The 14,188-nt window shown below is 35.8% G+C and overlaps 1 protein-coding gene across 2 annotated transcripts in view; it reads left to right on the forward strand.

Annotated features, from left to right (window-relative positions):
• Positions 1 to 5,136: 5,136 nt before the first annotated feature.
• Positions 5,137 to 14,188, forward strand: part of LOC117424146 (nuclear factor of activated T-cells, cytoplasmic 3-like) — a 54,443-nt gene continuing 45,391 nt past the window's right edge. The window contains exon 1 of one of the 2 annotated variants that reach the window (XM_034040258.3): positions 5,137 to 5,693. In XM_034040258.3, coding sequence (XP_033896149.1) covers positions 5,603 to 5,693 — 91 coding nt within the window. In that variant the 5' untranslated portion in view covers positions 5,137 to 5,602. Of the gene's footprint in view, positions 5,694 to 9,464; positions 9,868 to 14,188 lie in introns of those variants that run through there. The other variant, XM_034040259.3, reaches the window with a different exon arrangement.

Genomic DNA, 14,188 nt, shown 5'->3' on the forward strand with positions numbered 1-14,188 from the left:
TGAACTGGTGAGATACAATTAGGGCCGTATTTTCAAAGCGCTTTAATGAACTAACTCCCTATTTTTTGGAAGGAGAAAAAAAAAATCAGGTTAATGTTACAAAATTAAAATAACACCCCCCTGAAAGGGCTTAAGAAAACTTTAAATATTTCACTTAGTTGTTTGGTTCTATTTTTTTGTATTTTTATTGAAGTGTTTTACCTCTTTTTAAAAACAAAGACTGGAGTAAATGCTTTGGAAATCCATCCATTTATTGTGTCTAATAGTTGGAGACACAAAAAATGATCACTAGATATTAGCAGCCCTTAGTAGCAGAGCCAAATTTCCAGATTACTTGCAAGTTGTCATTAATCGGACGTTGTTATGGTTTCTGGGTTGTGATACTCTTCCAATGTGTGTTTCATTAAAAATCAGCAATAAATGATACAGGCACAGTTGTAAATGTCAGTGTGTCATTATGAATGATACAGGCACAGTTGTAAATGTTTTTTTTCTACACGTGCTGTCAATGTGTCATTATGAATGCATGGTTCAGACTAGCAGGGTTTGGACAAAGCAGAGAGTCTACTTGTGCCAATGATAGTCTGTTGCAGAAATATTGTATCTTGGTTTATCTGATTAAGCAGCAAAGCCCTTGCAGTGGTGTGCTATGCGTTAACATAAGAATAAGGATAAAAGCTTGGTCTCATTTGTGTACCGTCGCAGGAAGGCATGGTGTAATCTACCCCAAAACCAGGACGAGCCAAGAACAACAATAACATCTGGGAACCGCAGTTACTGCACCTTGCTGCGTTCAAGTCTCCAGCTCTGCCAGATAGCACCCCCAATCCCAAACAGAGTGGAGACTTATAATCGTAATGCTTCCTGCAGCACCCTCTCATGAATGAACCCTAAAACCACAGCAAAGATGGTCCTTGGATGGTTTCATTTCTTTGCAGTTTAGAGCTAGCCTGCTAGGCCTATACATGAGGTAGAGGGGTGCTGGCTTCACTCACACTAAAATTAATAAACGATGGCATATTCAGCAAACCCAACACCAGGTTAGGGATGCAGCCCATGGCATTGCTGTGATTTTATTTGCTGGATGTAGAGTTTAACATATCCAGCAGGTGGATATGATTTAGGTGTATATGTTAATAGTGTATGTATTACTGTAACAATCTGCCCAGTCATCAAAACCCTTCAGAAAGACGTACTTGCAGAAGTGCATGAAAAGAAACCCTTGAATCAGCAGTTAGCCTACAATAAAACGAGCGGTGATGAAGGATTCTGGACTGTCGACCTACGATCATAAATAAACCAGAATAATGCAATCTTGCATGATAAAAAAAAGTTAAACCTTAATCTTGCTATTTGAACAGGAAATGAATGCGCATGTAGGCGTATGTGGCACCGCCTGGCTGCACAGACTGCACCTCCAGTTTGTATATTCTGAGTGTAATACATTCTCTGGTTGCAACACAGCATTTAGAGATAAGGACTTTGCTAAATTTGCTATTTCACTTAAACTCTATTCAATTAGGTGCAGAAAGGAAATCTCACGTCCATAAGAAATGAAGAATATCTGCTAAGAAATAAATAATAATAATAATAATAATAATAATAATAATAAAGGAAATCTCAATATTTGACAGTATTTCAATGAAGCCTGTAATATGGTCCTATTTTTTAAAGGAAATAAATCCATACTAATGTTTAAGACAGGAACTAACAACTCGTAAGTATCTGTAGCTACATTCGTTTGGTTAACAGCCCCCCCCCCCCCACACACATTTAAAACAGGAGAAAATTAGTGACTGGACCAAACACTTTGCATACTTGCCAACATTTGAAAACTGTTATACGCATCATACACATTGGATGGGTCATACGCAAAACACACACACACACACACACATTATCATATAATAGACGTATACCCCCAACTCAACACCACACGCCCATCATGACAGTAAAAATAGACATAACGAAGCATTCTTCCTTTGTATAAGTTAGTGATTAGCAGATGCGTCAGCCGCACGAAGAGCACAGCGTGTGGTTTTCACTAACTCTACTGTGCAGAATTAATTATTATTATTTTTTTCTATGGGTAAATATCGGGGGTCTTCCTGTGCATCGGGACGCGGGATATTTGCTAGGAAATCGGAACTGTCCCGACCATATAGGGACTGTTGGCATGTATACACTTTGTAATATATAAAGTATATCACAATAACTTGTGATATGTCTTAGCAAAATCGAGTTACTAAAATTATTGTAAAACGTTTTTCTATTTTACTCAGTCACCAAGGAAATAGACACTTTAGAAATACAGTTGCTTAAACACACTCTATTTAAAAATGATATAATATTTACTTAAGAATACACAATGTAACACTCACAATGATACAAGAACCATATACTTTACTGTATGGGAATACATGCATTGTGTTAACCTGTGAACAGCATCCCAAACGAGCAGAATGTTTCATTCAATTCATACACCGAGTAACCAGCAGGGGGTGCTCATGCCAGTCTAAATGTTCTATGATTGGCAGCTTGTCTTTGATCGTTTGCACAATTGGAATTCTAGTTATATCACATAATTTCCAGCAGTCTAAAATTCGAATTCTATTAATGGATTGTTTTAAACAAGCATATGTATTGAAGTAATTACAATAGTGTGCAAATTTATTAGGATCTCTTGTTTGTCTTTTTAATGGAAATAATAAAAAAAATGATACTCATGAAAATGTTGTAGACTTTCGTTAACATTCTGGAAGTGTTTCATAAACTGAACACAAATGCAATATATATATATATATATATAGGGGATAAGCAACAAAGAATTTCAAAACCCATGCGATTCCTCATCTCTATGGCATTGTGGGGTCACTTTGCAGTAGAATTTGGAAGGGTGAGTATGTCTGTTCAGCTCCTGTAGCACCAAACAACTTTCGGTCAGCTTTTTCTGGTAATTTATGAAGCCACCTGTTGCAGGTGACATTCTGAAACAGCTTCTACCATTTGAACAGTTCAGTCTTGATTTGAGCAACTTAAACAAGGCAGCAGATTCCCTGGTGCTGCAGTATATGAGAGGTCCAGTCGTTAAAGAAAGGGGCTTGTAACCAGGAGGTCCCCGGTTCAAATCCCGCCTCAATCACCCTGAGCAAGTCACTTAACCTCCTCCTGCGCCTTCTTTTGGGTGAGATGTAATTGTAAGTGACTCTGCAGCTGATGCATAGTTCACACACCCTAGTCTCTGTAAGTCGCCTTGGATAAAGGCGTCTGCTAAATAAACAAATAATAATATATGTATTTATTTTTTTCCCAGTGGGTGGTGTTTGTAAATTGAAAAAGATTATATGACATTCAATATTCGGTTTTACCACAGGTCTCTCTAGAATTTGAAGAGTGAGTCTTTATTATTTTGGTCTACAAGCAAATCATTCATTAACCTGAAGCCTTGGGTTTTCTATTCACGCAGCGTTCCAAGCCATTAAGCTGACAGCCTCTTCTAAGCTAGTTTACACATTGGCAAAGCCAATCTCACACCTCCAGTCTGCCCCTGCATTGGGCAGGCTTTCTGAGTGCTGTGCTGTTCCAGGGAATCCAGGGTCAAGCACAAACATGAACATTTGCTGTGGCACAATACGCAGCGCAGGGCTGGCATGAAGTAAGCTGGGGGTACATCCACTCTGTTTCTACGGTTGTTTAGATTTGGGAGTGCCCCTTACAGGGAATTGCTTTATTGCAGCACTGTCTCAAAATGTCAACCCTACATTGGCTAGATAAACCACAGCATGTGTGCCTGCACCCCACGCATCCTTATGCTAGCCCTGTATATTCAGTGACTGATTGCACTGTAATTACTAATGACTGAGTGTTGTGCTCAGTGTCGCTGCATGGTTTTACTATAAAGACACAACAAGAGGCTGGTTAAATGTGAACTGAGGTTTTGAATTCTTACAGAATATTTTATTAAAATACAACAGCAGTCTGATCTTCAGGAATAGAGATGACAACTGAATAATAAATGAAAATGCAATGAAAATTGAGACAACTTTGTCTTGTACCTTTTTATTTGTGATTTAAAGATAAAAAATAAATAAATAAACGGTTGAATCAATCAACCAATCAATCAATCAATCAATCAATATTTATTTTATATAGCGTCTTTCATAGTGAACCGCCATCACAAAGCGATTTACAAGATAGTGAGGAACAATGCATAATGAAATACAGGGCATAGTGTAACCCTACGTGCCCTCGGTCTGCATAAGAATGTACACCCGAATGTTAAGGGCATGTATAACAATAAACCCGTATTACACGTGTAAGCTTTTGAATTCCGCCTGAACAAAAGCTCCGATTTGAAACATTAAGAGCGGTCGTATTTCGTTGCAGTTTACTGAAGGTTTGCAGCCTAATCTGTTTTTGGTGTGTGTACGTACAGTAATTGGCTGTGGATGTATTGCTTTTGTACCGTAGAGAATGGCTGTCTCGTAAACAATACTGTGAAAGTATACTAATGGACATGATCTCTCTGCATTAGCGTGCTGAATGCATTCGCGACTCAAACAAACACAAGCATTGCATTCTTTACAATTACAACAAGCCGGCACCAGGGTTTTCAATACGCTGTGAATGTAGCAAAAAGTGACCTGTTTTTCAGCACTAACCCCTGAGTTTTTAAATTAAAGTAAGGTATTAAACAACTTGATGAAATTTTGATGAATCTCCTCCTCTTAAATGTAAGGAAAAGTCACGTTAGGAGTCCATTTTAGGCTATATATATATATATATATATATATATATATATATATATATATATATATATATATATATATTTGCATTTATAAAATCTCATAATGTAGTCTTACTATATAAACCAGGAATGTACATCACTCCAATTACAATTTGAGTAGTCTACCATAAAATATGTATTTATTCACTATTTTTAAATAATAAAAAAACAAAAAACGCTTGAGGACAACGACAGCCTACGGTACCGTAGCAATACAGTATACTGCAGTAAAGCCAGCTGTTAAACTAATGTGTGACTCTCTACGTATAACACAACATCAAAATAAAAAAATTGTCAGCACTTCAAATCCCACAACGCCCCGCTCTCCGCTCGCACATCGTTGTCTGCCGAGTTTGCCGACGTCACGGCTGGAGCTGCCCTGTCACGCGCTGTTAGTAAAAGTTGGGATTGAAGCTCGAGACTGAGAGAGACGATCCCCTAATCACCCTGTCATCGTCATCGTCAAACAAACACACCATCAAAGAGAACTGAGAGAAAAAAAACAACCGACAATAACAACAGCCTTACCACGAGTAAAAGTCGACGCAAAGAAAGAAAAACAACAAACCGGCATTCATTACAATAATATTAATACTAATTAAAAAGAAAAAAAAAAAGTCTTGGAACAGAAGCACTCCCGGGATCAAGGCTCAAGTATTTGAAATTTTTTTTTTTACGCTGGCTTCTCGTCCACGAAACTACATTTACTATTAGAAATTTACAGCCACAACTTTCTGTTTAAATGTTGTGAAGTGAGGACAGGTTTAAAAAAAACGCCGGCGTTGAGAGTGACACTGTGAACCGGTCGCTTAAGCGATGAGTACTGCAAATTGCAGCGGCAGTGACGAGCTGGACTTCAGACTGATGTTCGGGGAGGATGGGCAGCAGCCACCGCTAGGCCCCGCAGGTTAGTGCTTATGTGTCTCGTTATTCATCTGTGTCTTGTCTTGTCTTATCTTTGTCTGTGTTTTACGACTTTACAGTACTTTACTAAACACATTATTATGACAACTGTTTTTTTTTTTTTTTTTTTTTTTAAATGGTGGGCTTGCTCAAGCAGGGATTTAAGCGCCTAGGTTTAAGAACTGTCAGGGGTCAACCCGCATTGAAGCTTGTCTTATTTTAAAGTGGGAAACGCCATGTTAGTTTTTGTTTGAATACCGGTATCATGTTATTACATGAAATTCACGTGATCCTGGTGGAAAAAAATAACAAAATAATTATTGAGGGATAAGCAGCTAGTAACAGTGTTGGACAGTATATTCAATTTGAACACATGTTAACTTTCGTTGCCTGCTGTGTTTCACCTGTATTGTAATACAAAACGCAACATTTAGGGTTAATAGTTAAATGTAAGAACTCTGTCTTTAATGAAATAGAAATTGCGCGGTAAGGTAACCCCATTTATTACTGTACTGTATTGACAGTGTAGCAGCTGCCTAGACAAGGGGAACAGAGAAGGTACTACGTTACTGTACATTTATCGTTATGCAAAAGGAAATACATCAACCGCGCTTTTTAAAAACCTATTTTTTAAACGGGAACTGTCCTAAAACTTGAAAGAATAATAATTATACAAGTTATTGTTAATGTCTTTCAATTTTTCACAATTTGGCTGTAACTTTTGGTAGACTTAAAATGTATACTCTCGGTAAATGATTCTCCATTTGGTTTGTTATGTTTTTAGTTAACACTGATTTATGCTTAGTTAAGCAGAGTTGGGTTTTTGTAGAAAATCGAGATAAACTGGTTTTCAGTCTTTATTTACTGTGCTTTGACGTTTTGTTCTATGCACAGTCAGCAGTGCAATCCTGTTCTAATTAGTAAAACTTACAGTAGGTAATCTAGATAGATGTGCCTAATTTTATTTTACTGTAATTTAAATACATATAACCAACGTATAATGTATATTTGAGCTCTGCTGTTGTGGAAATAGTTGGAAGCACTTTGTGTTATTGGAAGGACAGTGCTGTTACAAAACAAACATTTTAACCGGATACAGGCGCCTTTCTTAAAGATTTTTTTAAGGCTTGTTTTGGATTAAAACAAAGTACATGAACTACACAGCTGTGTGTTAAAGTGCATGACGTTTTCCCAAACTGTTATATGTAAATAAAATTGTTATTCAAAGGTATAGTGACCTTTAAAAAATAAATAAATAATAAAATATTAATTCTTAGGTGAGATTTTGCTCACATTGATCCATGCTTACAGGTTCTATATCACTGCTGCAAAAATGCTTTTAGTTAGACAGACAGGCAGACATCCTCTTTTTAATTTACTGTATGTTATGAGCTATCACAGACCTTGAAGGTCTGAAGTAATTTCACATTGCCAGAATGTAAAACAGGATTGTCAAGAAACATGGTGGTGATAAACTGATTTTTGTGGAGCACTGTTGCTCTAATATTTTTGTGAAATGTGAAAAGACTTTATGGTGAGTAAGAAATAGTGCCGTCTGGGCTCATAATAACTTTTTGCCTTAATAGCATAGATAATTCTGTAACATTATTATAAAAAGCTACTGAATAGTAGCAAACAATACGATTTTTTTTTGAATACATACAATAGAAGTATTTACAGTAAAACCTTACAAAACATTTAACTGTATCTGCCGTAGGGTTTCAGTTGGAAACTTTTACAAATTAGTGTAAAATGGGCTGTGAAAAAAGGCAGAATATTTGAGTCACTTGAATACCCATCTTACTCATGTAATAAAAAAAAATATATATATAACTTTACTTTGTCTGGGCAAAAAACTTTAATTAGTTTAATTTCTTAAGAAATTAAAAATGAGCTAGGAGTGACTTATATATGCCATAAAATGTCATTAAGAACTATACATTGCCTCATACAACTTTGTCATTTGTGTTTCCTGGATTTAAAGTCACGTGTATAATTGCAATGTGTGTTTACTTTCCCTGGTTCACTCTGTTTAGTGACCATGCATTGTGTTAATGGCATTAAAAGTTAAATATGAGCTTGAATAGTAGAAGTCCCTAATACAGTATTTAAAAAGGAAACCGATCAGGTGTGCATTTTTGTGCAATCCTCAAAAGAGTTTGAATTTGTCTCCATGTACAGTAATTTATCGGGTATCTACTGTAAGCCAGTAGCTCAAGTTACTGTGATGGATTGATCCTGGTGACAAAATTACTACTTATTCTTATTAGATATTTAAGCAGGGTAGATTATAACGCTGGTAATGATTAATGTTCGTTGCTGGCCAAGAGACACTTTTCTGCCAAACACCAGCAATGAAGAAATTACTTCCTGTAATTCTTTAGACGAGCATCTTCAGAATCAATAAGGAAGACAATTTAATGATTGTGTTGATAGGAAGTCAAACTTAAATATAAAAGCCATGGCTTTAAAATCAGACTCCTGCCCTTGGCATGAGAGATCCCTACACTACATATACAGCATCCCATCCATCTAAAATGTTTTTCTGAAGTGGCTGGTCTGATTGTAAATGTTTTATTGTAGCTGCAGACAACTTGTTTCTTTTATCTTTAATTTGAGTTTTTATGCATATGGGCAGCTCCAATATAAAATTAAATAGTATTGTAAAACGATGTTGGCTTTCAGTCATTGCAATTAAGTTTTCCTAAAAATTAAAAAAAATAAATTGCATTGATAAAGAAGGAAAATCTTTGTTTGGAATAAACACTGCAATAATAATATATTTCTGTTGGCCTCCTCTTTACATGTAAGGCTTAGTTAGTTCCAATCTTTGTAAATAACATCTTTTATAGAGTTTCATTGAAGCTTTCAAGTTTGATTGTATTTCAATACTGTATTAAAGCCTTGTGATAAAGCAGATCATCAAAGTTGCCACAAGTCTTTTCAGTGTGGTTTGTTTATGGTGTTAGTAATGTACAAGTCAAGTTGGCTGTGAGAGGAGCCAAAATCAGCTTGCTTAAGAATAAAAAAGAAAAATAAACTTCTTCTGATTGATCATACAGGCCCCTTTTAATAACATTGTCAACAACGTCTGTTCGGTCTTGGTACCTCAGAAAAAACATTAATTAAAAAAGGAAAGCAATTTGCATTTAACAACTTTAATGTCTAAACATTAAACAGATTTTAGCATTTTTCACTAAATGTAACTACTTTGGACCCCATGAGGATTTGTAATGTTAATTGTATTTTACTCAATTATCATCTGTTACAGTGTGAGGGGAATAGCTAAGTAAGACATTGTGTTGAAAGTCTTGTTTCTTTCTTTGCATCCATTAACAGTAAATTATATGAATTTGCATGCAACATGTAAGGTTCTCTATGCATTTTTGTTTTTAATTTACAAATGCTACTTTGCCATTATTCCTTGTGTCATCAATCAATGAAAGATCAGTATTGCAAGCAGTTGAAAGTGGTTTGTTCATCTGTACCAACAATTTAAACTGCATTTTCAACTTTTATTAAATACTAGGTGCCTCAACTCAACTGTTTAAATAGGAAACAAAAGGTCAGGTGCTTTCAGCAAAAGCATAAGAGAGGTGTTGTCTAAAACTGCCCTCATTGGGTCAAAGAGGAGGATACAGATTGACTTGGCAACAGGCCCAGCCTCTAAAACAACATCCAAGTCATCAAATTTGCCCAGGCACGCCATGTGCAGTTCAGATGGCAGTGGAATTTAAGAAGAGCGGAATGATCAGCTTGTTACAGTCGCTGCAACAAGCAGAGAGCTGCAACAAGACAGTTATTGGTCGGTTTGACATCTATATGTATGCCATGTTCTTTCCACCTGTCTGACTTTTTGTCTTTGAAATCCGTCAGCTGTTGGCCAGGTTTGGCAAGCTGACCTGAGCAATTTTAAAACTGAAAAGCAAGGAAACAATACCAGAATACATAGCTAAGGCTGGCCGTCCATTTTATCTCTTGCCAGTTGTGGGAAGGACAGAAATTTCATCACTCTCATGGTGAATTATTTTAGGTGCAGATTTGGACTGCCAGAGGGAAGGCAGGAGTGTATTTGAATTTTATTTTAAAAAGAAAGTGAAATACTCTTCTTCAAAGTGGTTGTTTGAGCAGGAACTGGAATCTAAGAAGCAGAAGTATGCTTTGTGCCAAATCAGCAGGTGAGAGAGGTTATGCTTAAGGTTTTTTGGTGCACGAAGGGTGGGGTTTAGCATGGTTTTAGCATGGTTTATAAAATGAAAACAAAAAGTAGACGATGCAATGTAAGCTGCTAAGTTCTATTTTTTTGTGTGTGTACTGGGTACTGTATATACACTGTTAGTTGCTATGTATTTTTGCATTTGGACAGAAAAATAATGTAAACTCCAGCAAGACAAAACTTAATTAACCTTTAGTGTGAATGATTTGGTCATTAGAAAACCCTTATTAATAGATGATTTCAGGGTATTTTGAGTACTCATAAATGATTGTGGATTTCATAAGGAATGCTTGTTTTTAAACAATTATGGTATATTCTGCTACTGCTGCACTTGTCAGATGAGAGAAGCATTTGCTTCTGTAGCGCTTGAGCAGCTATGAGTGGTATTTATCTGGTTTAAATTTAGTGTAACAGAACCCACCATGGGCAGTAGTGTAGTAAGACGACAGATCTGAGTTACACTGTTGAACAAGTCATCAGATGTTGAGTTGGTTTTATTTTACTTAAGTAGGAGGTGGTTTCACAGACCCAAATAGCACTACTCTTGGACAACTTTACCTTAGGTCACAAGGTAGTCCAAGATTGGTGCAGGGGTGTGCAATTTAAAAAAAAAAAAAACAACTTCTTGTCCAAGGGACAAAATGCTAAAAAAAATCTACTTGTCCTCATAAAAATCTACTTGCCCCCTCCCCGTCGCACAAAACACAAAAACATAGAATATGACTTGTAGAATTTTGGTTTTTATTTAGTGAACACAATCAATCAATTAGTGATTAACATGGGCCTTGTAGCATGAGCAGTACTTTGAGTTATTCAGATGTAAAAATAGCTTCTGTCTGGTTTTTTCCACTCTTTCTCTATAAGCTGAATTACAGGTGTTTTAGTTAGTTGCATAAAAGATACAAAACGATTACTGCTGCTTTGTGGAATTCTGATTTTTCTTGGTTCTTACAGTTTTGTAACTGCTGAACCCCATATTTTTAAAGGACTTGTGTATAACCTGTCACGTTTTTATGCATTCTTTTACTGTTTTGCCCCAAATGCATGCAATATTTACAGTAGGCTTCATCAAACTCTGCAAAGACAAAATATGTCTTTTCTTTTTTATTTCTGTTATATACAATTGTATTATATGTATTTTTTTTGTACAACATTTTACAGCTATTTTTCCTTAAACATCTTGTCCCATGATGGCTAACTGGAACACTGCTGCAGCAGGGTGATCCTGGTTTCATACCCTGATGGGTAATTAATACATACACATTGCCAGACAGATTTACAGTCTATTTTATTTTTGAATAATAATAATAATAATATTGTACAGATAATGTTTATATATATATATATTTGTCAATCTTCATATATGAATAGTTTCACAAATCGATGGATTGTGCATGTCCAATAAATAACTAATATCTCTTCTGTTGAAATCTAGTAAAAAAATATATATATAAATCTGTGTTTAAATCTAAAAAATATGTAATTATGGTAAATGCCAAACTAGGTTAGCAACACTAAAATGGAAAGAAAAAAATCATTATTTTTTTGCCGAAGAGAGTTTGTCTTGAAATGCTTAATGTCAGGTTAATGTATTAAGAAAGCAGTATCACTTATTTGCTAATTTACAAAAAACGTAAATAATACCATAAGTTTAAAAGCCTAATCTGTGCCTTGCCAGACAGAGGCTTGCTTGGCACCCATTTCTTTGTAACCATAGTCGTTCAGCTAGCCAATCAGAAGTGATATGGGTGGGATCTAAACACGTTTTAAAATGTCTTTGTGTAGGTGCTAGACTTCTGCAATTCAGTTTTCAGAAACTTGCGTGGCTCTCTAGAAATATACCTAGCAACAGAACAAATATAGGAAAAATAATTTAAAACTATTTGTCCAACAGGCAAAGTATAACTGCAAAATTTGTTGTCCCTCACACAAATCTTGTTGTCCCGGATGTCAGGCAATGTGAATTGCACACCCCTGTTGGTGTTAATCGGGGTCTGTGAAACTCGGGTAAATATATAAAATATGCTGGGGTTTAGTAGAAACCTCTTTTCTGAGCTGTAGTTATTGTCTATATTTCTTTAGTGATTCTTTTCAAATATAAGCATACTCACTGGATAAAATGATTTTGTGTGTTCAAGTTCAATGATTTATTTAACAATGCAAACTGTTTATGTCTTCAATCTGTAGTCTATTTACTACTATATAAAGAAATGATGACATAAAATAACCTTAAAATATGTACAATAATATATAACGTACATCCTGTGTATAATGCACGTGACTTGAGCAGCCTTGGGGTACATCCCTTGTGTAAAGCACAGCTTATATTGTAATGCTCAACCCATTTAAAACATACGGGCTGCATGGTATACTTTGTAAATTATGGTTATTGTGTTTTTATTTGGCAGAAATGCCCAAAAGGAGAAGTTATTCTTCTAAAGTAGCACATGTCAGCTGCTAAATAAAATTGTACATTTGTATAGAATTTCATTTGCACTCTCTCTTTTTTTTAATGGAATCATGCAGCACTATTTTTTTTTGTACCTATAGCAGAGGTCCTCAACATTTTATTCCCACACTGTTTGCTGTATAGCAGTGGCTTAACATTCTGTGTTTATAGGAATATAATACCTTGCACTAGTGCCTACTTATACTGCCTTTGCACATTATGCTTTTCTGAACTGGTTAAAAGTTAAGACCACGTATGTTATACAAGTTTAAGGCATTTTCAGTGTATGCAATACATTTTAGATCAGGGGTCTCCCACCCTGGTCCTGGAGAGCCCCTATCCAGCAGGTTTTATAGGTGTCTTTACATAACCAGTGGCTAAAGATCTGGAACACCTGTTCATCTTGAGTAATTAAGTCAATAACTGGTTCAGTTAAGTAACTGAGAAATTGGTTGAAACGAAAACCAACAGCCACAGTAGCTCTCCGGGACCAGGGTTGGAGACCACTCTTTTAGAGGATAGGCTACTGGCTAAGATTACTTGTGCTAATGCAACTGTATATTCCCTCTTACACCTCTGCTGAATCGGTGTTGTATTAAGGTCTAAACACAACCCCAGCTGATTGCTTAAATGTCGCTCCGCATGCATGCAAGCATTGTAATCCTGGATGTGTTTGCAGCACAGGGTTAAACCATGGAATGGTGTATAAGTGGGAGTTGGTAACAGTACAAGAGTGAAGGCAAGACAGGTTTAGATATTTGGCCCACCTCACTTCTTAAGAGCTAGTTTTCCATTGTAATGGAAGTTCTACTGACTGTTTGACATCCTGTAATCTGTTTTTAATGTCTTCAATATTTACAGTCAACAAATCCATTTGAATGAGTTTAATATACTGTTATGACACTGTCTGTTTTTTTTTATTTTTATTACTTTGGCTATTGGTTAACCTCATACTCCAGACACACATCTCATGAAGAATTGAGGGCTGAAGTGGCACTCTGTTGAAACATGGCATGTATTACCAGACTTCACTCAACAACAAATTGCTGTTGAGACAGTCACAAACTTCATGGCTACATGGTTACTGTCAATAAGTTTAGCTGATCAGTTGTGTTAAAAAGGAGTCAGCTAATAACTACAACGATTCTATTGCTACCGATTATGTAGTCTATATACTGTGTCTTTAAAAGTTGGGGTTCTCTAACCTGAGTACCGTAAAACTTCAATTAAACGCCTCCGACGTTTATTTACACTATTTGCCAGCAGACCCGGTGCGTGTTGGACACTGGCGATTATTTGAGACTGGCGTTTATATTAGATCTCTAGCTTCACATGCTTCAAGCGGTCATTGAGAGGCCGCTGACACACAACCTTGTAGCAACATTGTAACTCAATTTAAACATTCCAGCAACTTTGTTAAAAGATTGTGTGTCAGTGGGAACTAAGTAACAGTTTTGTTTTATAACAAAATTACATTGTATTGTACACCCAATAATAATAATAATAATAATAATAATAATAATACAAACTTAATTTAAAAAAAAAAAGAACAATAAAAGCAATGTGTCATTATCAAAAATCATTTATTGTTTAATCTCAAACTTGTACATTATTAATACAACAAAACACATTAAAATACACTAAGAAGTTTGTATCTGGCCTACTTTCAGCATGCTTAAAATTATAAAAACTTTTATTAACGTAATAACTGTGGTAAACAAATATGCATTACATGTAGGCCTACCTTAAATTACATTTTCTATTATTATTTATTAATCTTGAGAGTAACTTTCATCACTGTCACTTCTTACGCTCCTGCTCCTCCTCAGCTTCA

This window comes from Acipenser ruthenus, chromosome 19, assembly GCF_902713425.1.
Source record: "Acipenser ruthenus chromosome 19, fAciRut3.2 maternal haplotype, whole genome shotgun sequence".
NCBI lineage: Eukaryota > Metazoa > Chordata > Actinopteri > Acipenseriformes > Acipenseridae > Acipenser > Acipenser ruthenus.